At 37.6% G+C, this 15,050-nt stretch overlaps 2 protein-coding genes across 5 annotated transcripts; both read left to right on the top strand.

The window, feature by feature from the left end:
- Nucleotides 1–1,750: 1,750 nt before the first annotated feature.
- On the top strand, nucleotides 1,751–6,578 carry LOC113297139 (3-oxoacyl-[acyl-carrier-protein] synthase 3 A, chloroplastic-like). The gene is made up of 8 exons (XM_026545552.1): nucleotides 1,751–2,303; nucleotides 3,111–3,256; nucleotides 3,715–3,851; nucleotides 4,295–4,400; nucleotides 4,491–4,609; nucleotides 5,022–5,086; nucleotides 5,205–5,436; nucleotides 6,028–6,578. The coding sequence occupies exons 1-8, from the start codon at nucleotides 2,113–2,115 to the stop codon at nucleotides 6,247–6,249; spliced, it is 1,218 nt and encodes a 405-aa protein (XP_026401337.1). The 5' UTR covers nucleotides 1,751–2,112; the 3' UTR covers nucleotides 6,250–6,578.
- Nucleotides 6,579–8,703: 2,125 nt separating this feature from the next.
- Nucleotides 8,704–13,763, top strand: LOC113297138 (trehalose-phosphate phosphatase A-like). 4 transcript variants are annotated; one of them, XM_026545551.1, is made up of 14 exons: nucleotides 8,704–8,943; nucleotides 10,231–10,319; nucleotides 10,403–10,593; nucleotides 10,690–10,918; nucleotides 11,019–11,162; nucleotides 11,271–11,342; nucleotides 11,425–11,553; nucleotides 11,677–11,733; nucleotides 12,309–12,410; nucleotides 12,538–12,615; nucleotides 12,733–12,802; nucleotides 12,908–12,978; nucleotides 13,101–13,193; nucleotides 13,396–13,763. In XM_026545551.1, exons 4-14 carry the CDS (start codon nucleotides 10,733–10,735, stop codon nucleotides 13,447–13,449), a joined length of 1,056 nt encoding a protein of 351 aa, XP_026401336.1. In that variant the 5' UTR covers nucleotides 8,704–8,943; nucleotides 10,231–10,319; nucleotides 10,403–10,593; nucleotides 10,690–10,732; the 3' UTR covers nucleotides 13,450–13,763. The 4 variants fall into 4 exon arrangements, with proteins under 4 accessions (XP_026401336.1, XP_026401333.1, XP_026401335.1 ...); XM_026545548.1 differs by having other exon boundaries at nucleotides 8,705–8,943; nucleotides 10,403–10,918; XM_026545550.1 differs by having other exon boundaries at nucleotides 8,708–8,943; nucleotides 10,403–10,918; nucleotides 11,022–11,162.
- The last annotated feature ends 1,287 nt before the right edge of the window (nucleotides 13,764–15,050 follow it).

The raw sequence follows: 15,050 nt of genomic DNA, 5'->3' as shown, positions 1-15,050 counted from the left end.
CAGGAGTAGCTTCACCACCAGCGTTTGCATCATCTCCGCACTGCTCGGATATGCCACCATCCATAAGCTGCACGGACTGAACAACACTCTTGTTGTGAGCCTCAACAGTTGGAGCTACAGCATCATGCGGCACGGACAAAGCTGTAGCATCGGTAGGCACCTCCAATTCATTATCATCATCTTCTAAAGTAGCACCAGCACTATTGCTATGCTCAGAAAAGATTGTACGTGTTCCAGTTGCCATCTCAAGAATTGATTGCCTCTTCTTCAACACTATGGGCTCCTCACCATGCTTAGGTTGTTCTTTTTCCAAGAGTGGAGCATCAGACGGCACATTCTTCTTACCTTTAGGAATTCGTTCTTTTTGCCAGAAATTCTTAAAATCATCCATATCAGCTTCAATTGCTTTTTTAATCTCAGGATAAGTTTCAACTTCAGCCTTGTCTTTCAAATCATCATATTTTTTTGTTCTACAATCAGATTTTTTGTGGCCGATAGATTTACAATAGTCGCAAAAGCTTGGCCTGTTAAGGATTTCATAATCTTGAACAAAAATTTCATCATTCTCCTCACCATCAATCAAAATTCTTCCCAAAGGTTGGGAAAAATCTATGTCGATCAAAGCTGCAGCAAAGTAACCATATTCATGACGCAAAGTACGCGGATCAACTGATACCGGCTTACCAAGCCCTCTTGCCATCCTAAAAATCGTCTCTTCATCCGAAAACTCCATTGGCAAAGCCGTGAAACGAACCCAAACTGCAGCTCTGGTAATCTTACCTTTTCAAGGATCAAACATAGGCGTCCATGGATAAATTTTGAGCTGTTGAATTCCGTTTGAAGATTTAATCTTCCACGGACCATCATAACTTACACGTTTACGATCATCTTCATTGTCTAGCTTAATAACAAAGTAACCCTTCTTCCATGGAATAAATTCGACCGAACCAGATAGCTTCCATTGATGCAATAACTCTCTTTTCACATCTTCAAACTTTAGGGTTTTGAAAAAAACCAAACGACCAACCAAACTAAATCTCCACACAGCCTTAATCATTGCATGAGTCTCGCGTGGGATCTTAATCAAAACATCATTATTAGTTGTGGAACGAATTGGAGGATGGGAAAGAGTTTCAGCATCAATTCGTGACAAAACATGAGTTCTTCTCCTTAATATAGCCGCATAAGATCCTTCCATATTCACGCCCTGATTCCTATCTTCTTGTGGATTCCTAAACGCGCCATGAGTTCCATCTTCAACCTGAGAAGCGCCATGATTGTTGCTCGATGCACCATGATTGCTAATCTCAATCCTAGACGCGTTATGATTGCTGGTTTCCATCAGATTCCTAAACGCGTTAGGATTTGATTCTTCGTGCTGTCTCCCAAACTCAGATGAGTTAGGGTTCATAGCATTAGTGTTTGATGAATTATTCCTAGGGATATAGATACTTTTTGATCTTGATTGATTCCATATCCTTTTGCCAAAAACTGGTGGATTATTGTCTTGATTTTGCGCCATGAAAGCGCAAAATCACAAGAAAATTAAAAAACACAAAGAGAAAAGAGGGGAGAAAAAACCCACGCAAAATCACCTCATTCACCATGTATGGATAGGATTGAAAGAAAGAAAAACCAAAAAGAGAAAATCACATAAGGGGGCTTTATAGCACAACCAAATAGTAGTTGATGAATTACTGGGGCCCAGTTTTGGTACCACGTGAGATTTATGAGGAGTGGTTCATGACAGCATTTTCACAGAGAAGTAGTTCTGCAAGACAAGAACTGGAGAGAGAAACCCGAACAAGAAAAGAGTTTTAGCTCATTGGAGTTTTCACTGATTCACTTCTTTGGTTTTTTAGGATTTATCGATTTCTTCTTTTATTATAAACCTTAAAACTTTGTAACGCTCTCTGTTTCTCCTCCCTCCCACTCATCTTTTCTTGTTCTTATCAATCCACTTTTTATTTGAACTGTGTGTTAGTGTTTTCGTATGGGTTCTCTTCACTCATTTCAAATTTTGCTTCAATCATTTCTGAGATAAAGATAAAGATCGTAAAATCTTTGATTGGTTCTTTTAGGAATTAATTTGTGGTGTTTTTATTTGTTGAAATGGCTAATGCATCTGGTTTCGCATCTCCATCAATTCCTACACTTAGAACACAAACAAATCCATCTGGTTTTCGGATTTCACGATCTGGGGTTTACCCATTTGAGAGAATTAATAAATGGGTATTTCAATGTAACGCTGTTGTAGGTAAAGTTGAATCCGGAGTTTCCTCTTCCCAATCTCGTTTACCCAGGTTAGTTATTATCTTTCAATCTACTTTGTACCTGATTCAGTGAGCTAAGTTTCTTGGTTCTATTGCATTCGGTTGCTTAATTTGTGCTTAGTTGCTGAGTAGTTTTATTGGTAGATTCTCTTATACCCTGTGCAATGTGATGAATCCTAGAAATGTGAATTGGATTACTTTCTATACAATGTGGGTGAATAGCTTATGCATGTAGTGACACAAAGTCTGTTGTTAGTATTGAATTCAGATCTCGTTGGCAAATTTCGTAACCCCCTTTGTATTGATATCAAATGTACATATGCTTGGTTTCTATTTACGACAATTGGGTTTGGTCGCTTATCAGTTGGTTGTGGGGAGTTTGTATATCGTAGGTTTTTGACACTGTGATGCAACCCAATGTTCATATAATCGGAATCATCTTCGACTATGTACAATTAAGTTATTATCAACTGAGATGGTTAAGAATTGTGTTATTACTAATTTCATAGAGAGGTTAAGGTTGGTTTATTTAATTGATTTTAGTGATGGTTTGGAAGAGCGACTCAAACCGTATGGCAGGATTCCATGTTTGGCTGCATGGTTCATTGGAATAGTTTAATTGGATAAGAAATAGATACTAATGTATGTCTCCTTTGAACTGTTTGTGCTAAATAGACTCCAGAATATCTACAATTACTGGTTTCTCATCTCTCTATATGTGTCATCATGTTAGGCATGGAATATAAATGCATGGAATCTGAAATATGCAATTCATGGAAAGTATGCATGATATGAAGTTCAGTTTTCATCAGTCCTTTTGACAAAACTGTTATGCAGAGTTGGTCAAGGGTGCAAGCTGGTTGGATGTGGCTCGGCAGTACCCAATCTTCTGATTTCCAATGACGATCTCTCAAAGGTTGTTGAAACTTCTGATGAATGGATATCAGTTCGTACAGGAATCCGTAATCGACGAGTTCTTGCAGGTAGACTCTCCTCTTTGACATTGTTATACCTACTTTTTGCCCCTTCGTTATGTCTATTATTAGGAGCCATGTGGTACACAAAGTCGTCTACCCTTTGAGTTTTTGGTGGACTTGATGCTGCATTCCATGCAAGTGGTTCGTGCATTGAGTTGAAACGATCCTCTTAGAATGATTTGCTTCAAAGTAATGTACTCCTCTAGGGTGTTCGCCATCTACCCAACCAATCATACTTTTGTGTTTTCTGGATAAGTTGGTGTCTAACCAAATAACCTAGGATCCTCTCCACTTGTGGTTCAGAATCTCTAACATCCATGCAATTTTTAAGAACATAAACATTTTCTTGTCCTATTCTTTTATCACAGCCGTGGTATATAAGCAACTTAAGCTTACCAGCTCAGTGCATGTTACTTTGCCAACATTGAACCGTATTGGTAATTTAGTTGGTTATGTGATTGTAGGCAATGAAAAATTAACAAATTTGGCTGTTGAGGCTGCTTCTAAAGCTCTTCAGATGGCTCAAGTTGAGGCTGATGATGTAGACCTAATTCTCATGTGCACCTCTACTCCTGAGGATCTTTTTGGCAGTGCTCCTCAGGTATGTTTTATACGAACTAGATTATTGGATTATATTCATCATTAGTTAGAATTAACTTTCATAATAAATGACAAGAAGAAGTTTACCAGAAATAGGAAATATAATATGTTAATAGCTTCAATGCTCAATCCAATGAAACCGAGGAAGCTTTCTGTATTACCTCAGAATCAGTGGTATAAGGTTACCGAGTTAATAAGTATTGGCGACAACGTCCTTTAAAGTTTTCTTAATATTGATCAAGTTTCTGGCTCAGTTTAACCCTCTACATATTTGTCTGCTACAACGTGCCTCGGTTTCCTAGTAACTTAACAGCTCAGTTAGAATTTCATTCTAGGTTGTTTATAAAATCAAGCGTAAAATTTTATATCAGCAGCTTTCCAATAATCTTCGTGACAGTAATTCCAGTCTGAGAAGATTTTGTATTTTGTGGATTCCAATATCAGATCCAGAGAGCTCTAGGTTGTACTAAAAATCCGTTGGCTTATGACATAACTGCTGCCTGTAGTGGATTTGTCTTGGGTCTAGTCTCGGCTGCTTGTCATATTAGAGGTAAGTAATTTTCCCAAATGTATTGTAGGAAGTCATTTTAGAGTTCTGCACATGATTTATATGACTCAATCTAACATGATGAAATATCAGGAGGTGGGTTTCAAAATGTGCTAGTAATTGGTGCTGATTCTCTTTCCCGATATGTTGATTGGACGGATAGAGGGACCTGTATTCTCTTCGGTGATGGTGCTGGTGCTGTATTAGTACAGGTACTTGGCTTTATATTTTTCTTCTTCTATCAGTGAATGGGTGAATAAGTTGGTATCTCTACTTCAAAGAGTAACCAACAAATTAACACCTGGCTAAGATCTTACGTTAGACTGTATCAAGCATTATTTGAGAGATGAAGTATGGTTTACGTTTTTTCAATTTGATTGAATCTCCCAGTGCATGTTGTCCCGTGGATGGGCCCTTTATGGTCCTTAAAATTTTGCGGACTCATGTTTAATATGGTAGGGAAAGTCCTATTGTGGGCATTGTTTTACTAATTCAAGCCACACAAGTTAAGCATTATCTGTACACCCACACCTGATGTGGCATATGTGGGTCGCTAAGATCCTACAATGTTATTCCACCAATTATTTTACTGAAGATTCTTAGTTTTGATTCATTGTTTTGCAGGCTTGTGATGGCAACGAAGATGGTTTATTTGGTTTTGACTTGCATAGTGATGGTGATGGCCAAAAGTGTGTGTTCTCTCCTGTATATGGCATAATCGAACTCCTTTCTTTAATATTTTTGTGTCCTCTCCGTTCTTTTCTAGGATATCAGATGGAATGCTCACTTACTCGTCCAATTTTGCAGGCACTTAAATGCTCAAATTAAAAATGGTAATGTAGACGATGAAACAGAAAAGTTAGGTTCAAATGGTTCAGTGTTAGACTTTCCTCCAAAACGCTCTTCTTTCTCTGAAATTCAAATGAATGGCAAGGAGGTCTTCCGCTTTGCTTGCCGGTGTGTTCCACAGTCAATTGTGTCTGCTTTGGAAAAATCTGGTCTGTCAGGTTCTGACATCGATTGGCTGCTTCTTCATCAGGTATTTTACATAAAAAGAAAAATCATTCGACAAAAAAAACTCATTATTGCATGGGATAGTGAGTTACTAATGGTATACACCATTCCGTAAGGTCCATGGGATGCATCTATTTGTCTTGGCCCACATTTAATGCTTTTTTCAATAAGATGCTGGGGTTTGAGTGTTAGGTTCAAAAAGAATATCATATATAGTATTCTGGATCCAAGCTAAAAGTGGGTGAACAGAAACACACTTGGGGTCTACAAATCAGGTTTCTTTTAGAACATGGGTATCTTTAGATTTTAGAGCAACCCACGCAAACAACATGGTTGTTACCGAGTATGACTTTGTTGGCTGACAAGTAGCATGGTCTTAACAACCTTATAGGCCCCAAATAAGGTACAGGTTTACACTTGAAATGTCTGGAAGGAAAACCACCATGTCATTAGCCTTTTCTAATGTAACTTACTGGTAGCAAGTTCTGTTACCAATGACATTATGAGCAACACGGCTCTCTTGTGAATATAATGACCGTACAAGATCTTGTATCTAGTATACAGTAGATGTGGATGAATGTAACGAACATAATAATGAAAAATCCTATTATTGCAGGCAAACCAGCGAATCATAGATGCAGTATCTACCCGCTTAGAGATCCCACCAGACCGAGTTATATCGAATTTGGCCAACTATGGTAACACCAGTGCTGCATCAATCCCCTTAGCATTAGATGAAGCTGTAAGAAGTGGAAGGGTGAAACCAGGTCATACAATTGCCACTGCTGGGTTTGGCGCTGGCCTTACATGGGGTTCTGCAATTTTAAGATGGGGATAAACATGAAACGATAAACAAAGCAAGAGGATGAAATTACAACTTCCTAACAGCCTATGTGATGCAGAGAATGATTAGAAGTCGTATTTTCAGCTCCCTCTTTTTCTTTTCTTTTCTTCCTTTTTTTTTCTTAAATTTAGCTTTTGTAAGTTTTGAGACCCAATAATTTAATTCTTTTTGTCTTTCTTCCTTATAATTTATGCTAGCTGTAATGTTCTTTTGCTCTTTTTCTTTTCAATAATTGGGAAGGGGATTTTGATATTAATCATGTGCCGAGGTAGCCAACAGATATATCAATGATTTGATAATACCATGTTCATATCACTATTTCATTCATTGCATTTCCTTCCTTGTTTATTCATGAGTTCCCCTAATGGTCAATGCTGCTGTGGCTAGTCGGTGCTTTTTTCCTTATAGTCGTACACTTCCGATTCAACTTCATCAATCAAATAACTTGGAAAATAACGTCACAACCTATAAAACTCTTGGACCAAGATGGAGTTCTGAGAATTGAAGGTGTTGGATGAGCACATGATGGTGATATAGTGATGGTAGAATGAACCATTCAAATTTCCTTTTTGTTCAACACTGTTGATGTGCAACTTTTCCAGCAACAGGCGGTGCAGGTTTCATATATGAGTTGAAAAGTAAGAATCACAAGACAAAAGCAAGTCATAAGTCATATTTTCAGCCGACAGTTGAGCATTAGGTTGTCATTTTCTCTATACGGTTAAATTAATTTCTCATCTTTCCAGTCTTAATCGAGTAGAGCCCGTTAAAACTGAAAACCGCCCTTGACTTTTCAGTTAAAAGAGGTGTGGAAACAAACCAAACTGCTGACGTGACGTTAGTACTTTATGGCAGCACGGGTTTCTCTCGGTGGGTTTAACTTGGAGGAGGAGGAGCCTAACTATTGATCACGTAAAAGACGCGTCGACAGCTGGATTACAATATAACGATTCACCGCACGATTACCTTGACAACAAAGGCCTAGTCTTTTTATACTAGGCACGTGACATTCTGAGATCCGAATAGCTTGACACGAGGATTTGTGTCGGCGCAAGTTACAATACTTATGTCTTAGAAAACAGTTGTTGAGCAGCTTGAGTAACATCTTGTTAACCAATCTCTAACGTGGGTAGGACCCTAAAGAGTGGGTTTGTTTTTTTTGCTGACTCGACACCCTTGTTCAAGAGGGGCAAAATGAGGGAGTAGAGGCGAAACGATCAAGTGTGTTATCTAGACTCGGGTTACGAGTGGGTGAATGAATGTCGGGTCACAGTCTAACCACTTTGTGACAGTTGTTCGGTGAAGAAAGTGAAAGTATGCGCCAAATTAGGGTGCTGACTAGATGACCCACCTAACTGTATAGCGGACGGAAAGAGAGAGTGTATTTTACAGCTGGAGTCATCTTCGTGGGACACAACGAAGCCAAATGACACGTGGTTTTGACTCAATGACGGTATTAGGTGGGTCCACGTAAGCGGGGAAAGAAAAAAAGTTGTGATGACTGATGAGCTTATCAAAAATATATTTGGCGGTTTCATTAAAATTAAAAAAAAAGTACTATTATAAAAAGGAGAAGAAAAGAGGTAAAAGCACGAGAAAGAACGAAGGACAATAAGATGAATCTTCCGTTTGTCATTTCTCTTGGGCCATAGAACTTTTTCTGTGATATAACCAGACACATTCAAAAGTTTACTTTTTATTATTATTTTCTGCCTTTTTTCCTTTCAAAAGTTTACTTTGCCAGGGTTGATACACGCAATCTAATACTAGGAAGTTTGACTTTGGTCTAAGCGTGTGAACTTGCTGTAGAAACAAAGAAAAAAAGCAGAACCAATGAGTTAAATTTTGGTAAATATATTTAGCTGTAGCTGCCCTTCAAAGTCAGAACTTCACCAAGTAATACCCAGAAATGATGTCACTATAGAGTAAGAACATAACAATAAGCACGTCATGTTAGAATCTCTCATATATTTAATTAGTTTGGGAGTCATCAAGAACTTACTTCCATAACTCAATGTTGAAAACTTCTCTACACGACTCTCATTCAACGCAAAATAAAAAAATAAATTAGATTCTTTTGTAGATGACACGATTGATACAACCAAAGAGTTGCGTTTAGGACGATGAAATACAACAGGCGTATAAAGGTTCCACTTCCAACCTTAGCACACAAGTAATTACCAAACTTGCTACTAAATGGTAACGTACGGAACGGATTCGGAACACGTTTTTGTTAAGAATTCGGTTCCATTCGGGAACTGTTACCCCATTTACTAATTTACTGTGTGTTGAACAAAAACCACTATTCCAAATTTAGAAAACCGACAATTAGGTATTTCTGGGAATACTAAAACAAGGCTTGGTGGTATCAAATATTCGGTTGGACAACGTCAACAGTTGTGGTGGGTGTGGCCATTTGTATTTATTTTTAGTTTCGCACGTCGAGAAAAACTCTATAAAAACCTAAACCCTTTCCATTCTCAGCCTTCTTCTTCTCCCCTTTTGATTTCTAGGGTTTCTTTCTATATACAATTCCCCATTGTCTTCGCTCTGCCTTTTCTCATTGCTTCCGTTTCTTTCTCATATTCTTCTATTTCAAGCTCTTTTTTCATTTGGTGGAGATTCATAGGCGTTCAATCTATTCTTTGCATTCTCAAGAGAGTTTTGGGATTCATAAATAAAAATTAGGTAACTAAAGTTGTCCCTTTTTTCTTTTACTTTTTTGTTCAATTATCTTTAATCGCATTTAGGAAATTGATTAGAATCTTTTTTTTTCTCTTTGGTGGAAGAATCTTAATTTGGTTTCTTGTTATTTCTTTTAGTTCCTTATGAGATGACACATGCATTTCGTTTATGATTGATGATGATATAGGAAAGAAAGGGGCTTCTTTTATGATTATCAATATTTGGTATTGTACTTCTATAATGTGTTAATCTGAAAATCATAGATTGCTTTGTCATTGATGATTATATGTTATAATGTGAAAATCGTTATGGATTTGTTCGATAAACATGGGTCAGCTTTTGTATGTTGTTTGTTATCATTGTCATCTCTTTCATTCTAATTGGTTCTTTGGTCTGTATATTTGTTTCTCTGTACAATTTTCATTAGGAAAAGAGATGTAGAAATATCAGTAATTGGGGGATGTATCATCCTCCCAACACTAAGATATTGCTAATTTCTTTTGATGTATCTTTGTTCTCCCAACACTAGGTGATAATATCTTTTTATCTTGGTTAACAATGTGAAGGATGATGTTTTGAATGTTAGTGGTGTTGGATTTTTTATGATATTTCTTCTTATGCGGATGAGAATGTGTAGGAGCTTTATCTGTTTTATCGATCTAGTTTTTACGCGTTATCATTTAGGCTACCAGATTCCCAGATCCACAGCTCAATGGTTTCCTTGCTTTCTAGGAGGTCCATTTTTGTTTTCCTAAAGAGAGCCTCCATGAGGATATAAATAGTCTTGTGCTCTTGCCTATTATAAACCTTTGATTTGCCTCCTGATGAGAAATCAAGCCCCTGGACATCCCTTGGAAGGCCTCTTGGTTTTTAGGCTGCTAGATAGACATAGTTGGAATGTCCGCAGCTAAGGCAACTCTTACTTTCTTTTTATTTATATTTAGTGTTTGTATTTTGTTGTAAATTATGTGTGTGAATTATGTTATATATTTGTTGGAAAGGTTAGCATCATTAGATTTGAAACCATATAATGATGATATCGATGCCAGGGGTCAAACCTTGTTAAAATTGCTCCCTGGAACATCAATCTGTAGATTCCATTCATGAAACATGCACTTGCGATCCAAATTGAGTTCATCCAATTCACTTTTTTTTTTTTACTTAATCTAGTTCACTTAACATATTCGTCCCTTCCCAACACTTGTTCTAAGTAGTCAGCGTTCATGCTCTAGTTTCTTTTTTTTCCTCCTGGAAAATATGAGTAGTAATATTCTGTCGCTTCTTGTGCAGTGGGTGTATCAAAATCTCAAGCTTTTCCTTCTGCATAAATGATGTTCGGTTACGTCATATAAATGCAGTGTAGGATTGGAGATGAAAAGGTAGATTATTAAGCGCATTCTGCTTTTACTTTATGTAAACTGAATGGGTTTCAGTTTCACTAACATGCCCTCATGTTTGTCAGTTTTCCGGAATCGTTCATTTGATGGACTGCATACGCCATTGCAGTGACAAGAAAACTCTAAAGAAGTGGTTTTTCATTGATAAAAGGGTCGGATAAACAGTAATATAGTCTTGTAGGAGTGAAACCTGTGAATATTAGTGTCTTTGACCAACCAATCGTTGCTTGGGAGTATTACATTTTTTCGCTTTTAGGTATCATAAACCCGAACTTTATCTGCTTTAAATGGACATGAAGTCTAACCATGTGGCATCTGTTCTCACTGATCCCGTACCAATGTCCAAGTCCAGATTAGGCATTCACTCCAGTCTGTTACCTTGCTCCCCCACGGGAATGTCGTTATCTCCTGTACTGTATTTAACAATTCCTAGAAAGAAACCCATACTTGGAATACTTGATGATGTTCGTTCCGGCGGTTGGTTGGATGCCATGAAATCCTCATCACCTCCTCCGAAGAAGATGACGAAAGAATCTAGTACTGTTTCAGATGAAAATGAAGTTGAATATAGTTCCTGGCTGGTAAGTTTCCTTTTCCTTTGCTTTTTCCGGGTGGGGTTCAACGTCTAAGATTTTCTTTTAACTACAAGACCGATAACTAATTAATTTGCTTTTCTCTTAGCAGCTCAAATATCCATCAGCACTTGCGTCTTTTGAAAGAATTGCTCTTCATGCAAAGGATAAGAGGATTGCCTTGTTTCTGGATTATGATGGGACACTATCACCAATTGTAGATAACCCGGACCGTGCTTTTATGTCAGATGCTGTAAGGACTGAGCTGTTTCATTTTTACTACCAATGGACCTTAAAATCGTGTGTTATTTGTGAATTTTTCTTTGTTGTGTGCTTGCCCCTAATTATGTAATTTTTTTAGATGCGTTTGGCTGTAAAAGAGGTCGCTAAGCATTTTCCGACAGCTATAATTAGTGGAAGAAGTCGTGATAAGGTATCAAGCGTGAATGACTAATTTCCGTCTCTATTCTTAACTTTTCAGACTGAGCCTTCAATTTTAACTTCCCATTCTTCAGGTATATGATTTCGTAGGACTAACTGAACTTTACTATGCTGGAAGTCATGGGATGGACATCATGGGCCCTGTCAGAAGCCCCGAGTCTGTTGATGACCATCTAAACTGTATTAGATCTACTGACGAGCAGGTATGGATTTATGCTGTTCATCTTTTACTTCTTTGTGAAACTGGATACCACATCCTTTATTCCTTCTTTAAGCTTTCATAATCCGTCTTCGCTTTTTTTTAATTATACTTTGTTTTCTTGAAGGGTAAGGAAGTAAATCTTTTCCAGCCTGCAAGTGAGTTTTTACCGATGATTGACGAGGTGTGTAATTTGTTTTATCTTTATATTGAGTATTCATTAATTTAATGATTCAAGTAACTAGTAGTAAATATGTTAATATGATTTGGGAATTTAAATTTGTCTTAGTCTGATCAGAATTTGATCTTTCAAACTGTTACCAACTGCTAGGCCTTTCATTTACGAATAACATAAACTGCTTTATGGATCTGTGGGTAATCTCTAAGGTACATGATGCCTCAGAATTGGGACATCATAATTTATCATCATAGTTTATGGACAAAGTGGAATATGATCGCTGAGCGGTGAGCCTTAAACTGTGAAGACTTTAGGTCATGTCTTTTAAAATTGGTTCGTTTTATTTTATGCTGGAGAGTATATCTGAGAGAAGTGGCCTCATCATTTTACGCAACACAACCAGTTGACACCTTCTCCCTTTTGTTGTGGGTATACACACTAGGTGTGGGAGTACTGCATGTTGGGCAACCATACTACTCCATGCAAGCCTCAACCTATATTGTAACGATAGTGTAGATGTAGCAGAATGCTATGCTGTGCTATGTAAACCAGCTGATTTGTGTTTCTTTTTATATGGGCAGGTTTTTAGATCCCTTGTCAAGAAAACTAAAGCAATAAAAGGTGCTACTGTTGAAAATAACAAGTTTTGCGTCTCTGTGCATTACCGAAATGTAGATGAGAAGGTAAGTGCTATTTTTATCTATGGTCAACTATGATACTGACGAGCATCTATTGGACCTCGGATCTCTTACGAAAGATTTTTGAATTAGTATCAAATTTTCATGCTGAAAAATCCGCCTTTTCTTCCAGGATTGGACGACAATTGCACAACGTGTGATTGACTTATTGAAACGCTTTCCTCGTCTACGACTGACTCATGGACGGAAGGTGTGTTTGCACGATAAGTTGGATATTGTGGGCCATTTTTTTTTCTTGTTTTACTTTGGTTATCTTCGTTTGGCTTACTTCTAATTGTATTTTGATTTCACTCTTTCCCTTTGGCAGGTTTTAGAGGTCCGCCCTGTGATTGACTGGGACAAAGGGAAAGCTGTGGAATTTTTACTTGAATCTCTTGGTATGATCTTATGTGTGTCTTGTGTGAGAAAGATACCAAAATTTCCACCTCCTTGTATGTTCTTTTCGATACTTCTGTAGTGTAACCGAAGCATGTATTTTGCAGGTCTGAGTAATTGTGATGATGTGCTCCCTATATACATTGGAGATGACCGAACGGATGAGGATGCATTTAAGGTGAACTTTTAACCTTGCACCTATTTATGATTTTATTTTGGTTGTCATTCTGGCTTTGATTTTATGATGGACAATGGGGTAATAGAGAAACTATCTGATTGATTATGTATTTGTGCTGTTAGGTTTTGCGTGAAGGTAACCGTGGTTTTGGCATTTTAGTGTCATCAAAACTGAAAGATAGCAAAGCCTTCTACTCCCTGAGGGAACCAAATGAGGTGTGTATGTTTGATATTAATTTTTGTGACGATCGCGCATCGATCATAGGTCGTTGTAATGTGAAATCTTTGCTATCCTTCTGCTAGCTGGTCCTGAAAAGACATGTTCCACTCACTAATTTGTCAGTATTACATTTATTTGTACGAAGTTAATGGTATGTGAATGTTATGATTATGTTGTTCTTTATTTGGTTGGTTGTAGGTTATGGAGTTTCTCAATTCCTTGGTGAGATGGAAAGCATCATCAGGGGTATAATTTGCAAATTAATATAGGGCATACGGAGAAAATATACGTTTTATGTATATAACTATATCATGTTCTGAGGTTCCTAAGAAATAAATCAGTTTTGCTGGACAAGCAGCCATTGAAGAAATGGAATGAATATCAGGTTATGGAACTGCTTAAGGTCGAGAGAATTGTGTGCTTCTTTCCACCTCTTGTGGCCCGGCAGTAGTTTTCATTTATTAAATACAAATCAGCTTTTCATTTACTTGTTTTCTTTTTACTTTCAACTGCAATTTTGTTACTGGTGTTATCTAACCTATATATCAAAGGTAGATTTTGTCAAATTTTGCTTCCTCTTTGTTGATATTTCAGTTTTACTCAGCTGTTTAGGTTTATGTGTTTAGGATTGGTTCTGAACGTGGTAAGTGGTAACTGCACAGTCTAGCCTTTTGTAGACCGTGTCTAGGATTGGTTTTGAACGTCTCCTTAGAATGGTAACTGCCCAGTCTAGCCTGACTGTGTGGTCTACGCTCCTAAAATACGCTCCTAAAATATGAATGATTTTCTAGGGACCATGGTTTTTTTTCGAGGGGACCATGGTTTTATTAGGCCACCTTCCCTATAGTGATGAGGGATGTCCTAAAACGTTGAAATGACTAACCTACCCTTAACCTAATTTAATTTAAAACCAACCTAATAACCACCTATATATATATAACCACCACCACCGCCCACCACCGCTGATTACCACCACCACCACCTCCGATTATCACCACCAACCACCGATTACCACCACCACCACCGCCTATTTAAGAAATGTAACAACATCAATGCAATCACAATTAAGTTCTGTTACATGATAATTTTATCGAGTATAAAAGACGCCAGCCGCATCCTGATTCTGCCATGGGACCACTCCGGAGGTATTTTCCAACAAACCCTTCACTTTAATTTGATTTTGATTGCTTCAATCGAATAGAAATCATCAAAATAGGGTTTTAGTAGGAGTTACAGATCCATGTTCGGTTAGGCCGATTTTCCAAAAAACCCTAGTTTACTAACCGAAGTTCTTGAAAATGAAGAACACGAAGAACATTTCGGTTCTATTGGATTTAAAACTAAGTCACCGAACTCTCTATTCGGTTGTTTCGCAAAAAAAATTTAAAACTACAAAGTAACCGAACTCCACCCTTAGAACCGAAAAAAAACAAACCAGTCTAACCGAACTGTGTTGTTGAGGCCACTATCTTGAGTTCCAAAATAACCGAACTTAGCCAATAAAGTTCGGTTTTTTCGCAAAATTTTTTAAAACTACAAAGTAACCGAACTTAGCCAATAGATGCTGGAACTTCACATTTTTTTTGTTTGTTAAGTTCTGTAACTTCACAATTTTATCGCAGAAACCGAACTCAAAGTTCGGTTGGTTAGCTGTTAGGTTCAAGTTTACGAAAGAACAGAACTTTGTAAACTTATATACTCTTATATTACGTAAAGCTCGGTTAGATCAGAAGTGCATGCAGTTTGCGAACCAACCGAACTTTGTACACCAAAGTTCGGTTAGTTGAGAACCAACCGAACATAACGCTGTAACTCCTAGAAATTCTATTATTAGAGAGTTCGGTAACCTGCGT

The sequence above is a fragment of the Papaver somniferum genome, chromosome 7 (assembly GCF_003573695.1).
Source record: "Papaver somniferum cultivar HN1 chromosome 7, ASM357369v1, whole genome shotgun sequence".
Taxonomy (NCBI): domain Eukaryota; kingdom Viridiplantae; phylum Streptophyta; class Magnoliopsida; order Ranunculales; family Papaveraceae; genus Papaver; species Papaver somniferum.
This window is presented reverse-complemented; position numbering and strand designations above follow the sequence as displayed.

Coding starts and splice junctions, on each gene's coding strand:
- LOC113297139 (XM_026545552.1), top strand. CDS start 2,113: ATGGCTAATGCATCTGGTTTCGCATCTCCATCAATTCCTACACTTAGA. Junction 3,257..3,714: donor TAATCGACGAGTTCTTGCAG/GTAGACTCTCCT, acceptor ATGTGATTGTAG/GCAATGAAAAATTAACAAAT. Junction 3,852..4,294: donor TTTTTGGCAGTGCTCCTCAG/GTATGTTTTATA, acceptor TTCCAATATCAG/ATCCAGAGAGCTCTAGGTTG.
- LOC113297138 (XM_026545548.1), top strand. CDS start 10,625: ATGGACATGAAGTCTAACCATGTGGCATCTGTTCTCACTGATCCCGTA. Junction 12,803..12,907: donor ATTTTTACTTGAATCTCTTG/GTATGATCTTAT, acceptor TGTATTTTGCAG/GTCTGAGTAATTGTGATGAT. Junction 12,979..13,100: donor CGGATGAGGATGCATTTAAG/GTGAACTTTTAA, acceptor TTGTGCTGTTAG/GTTTTGCGTGAAGGTAACCG.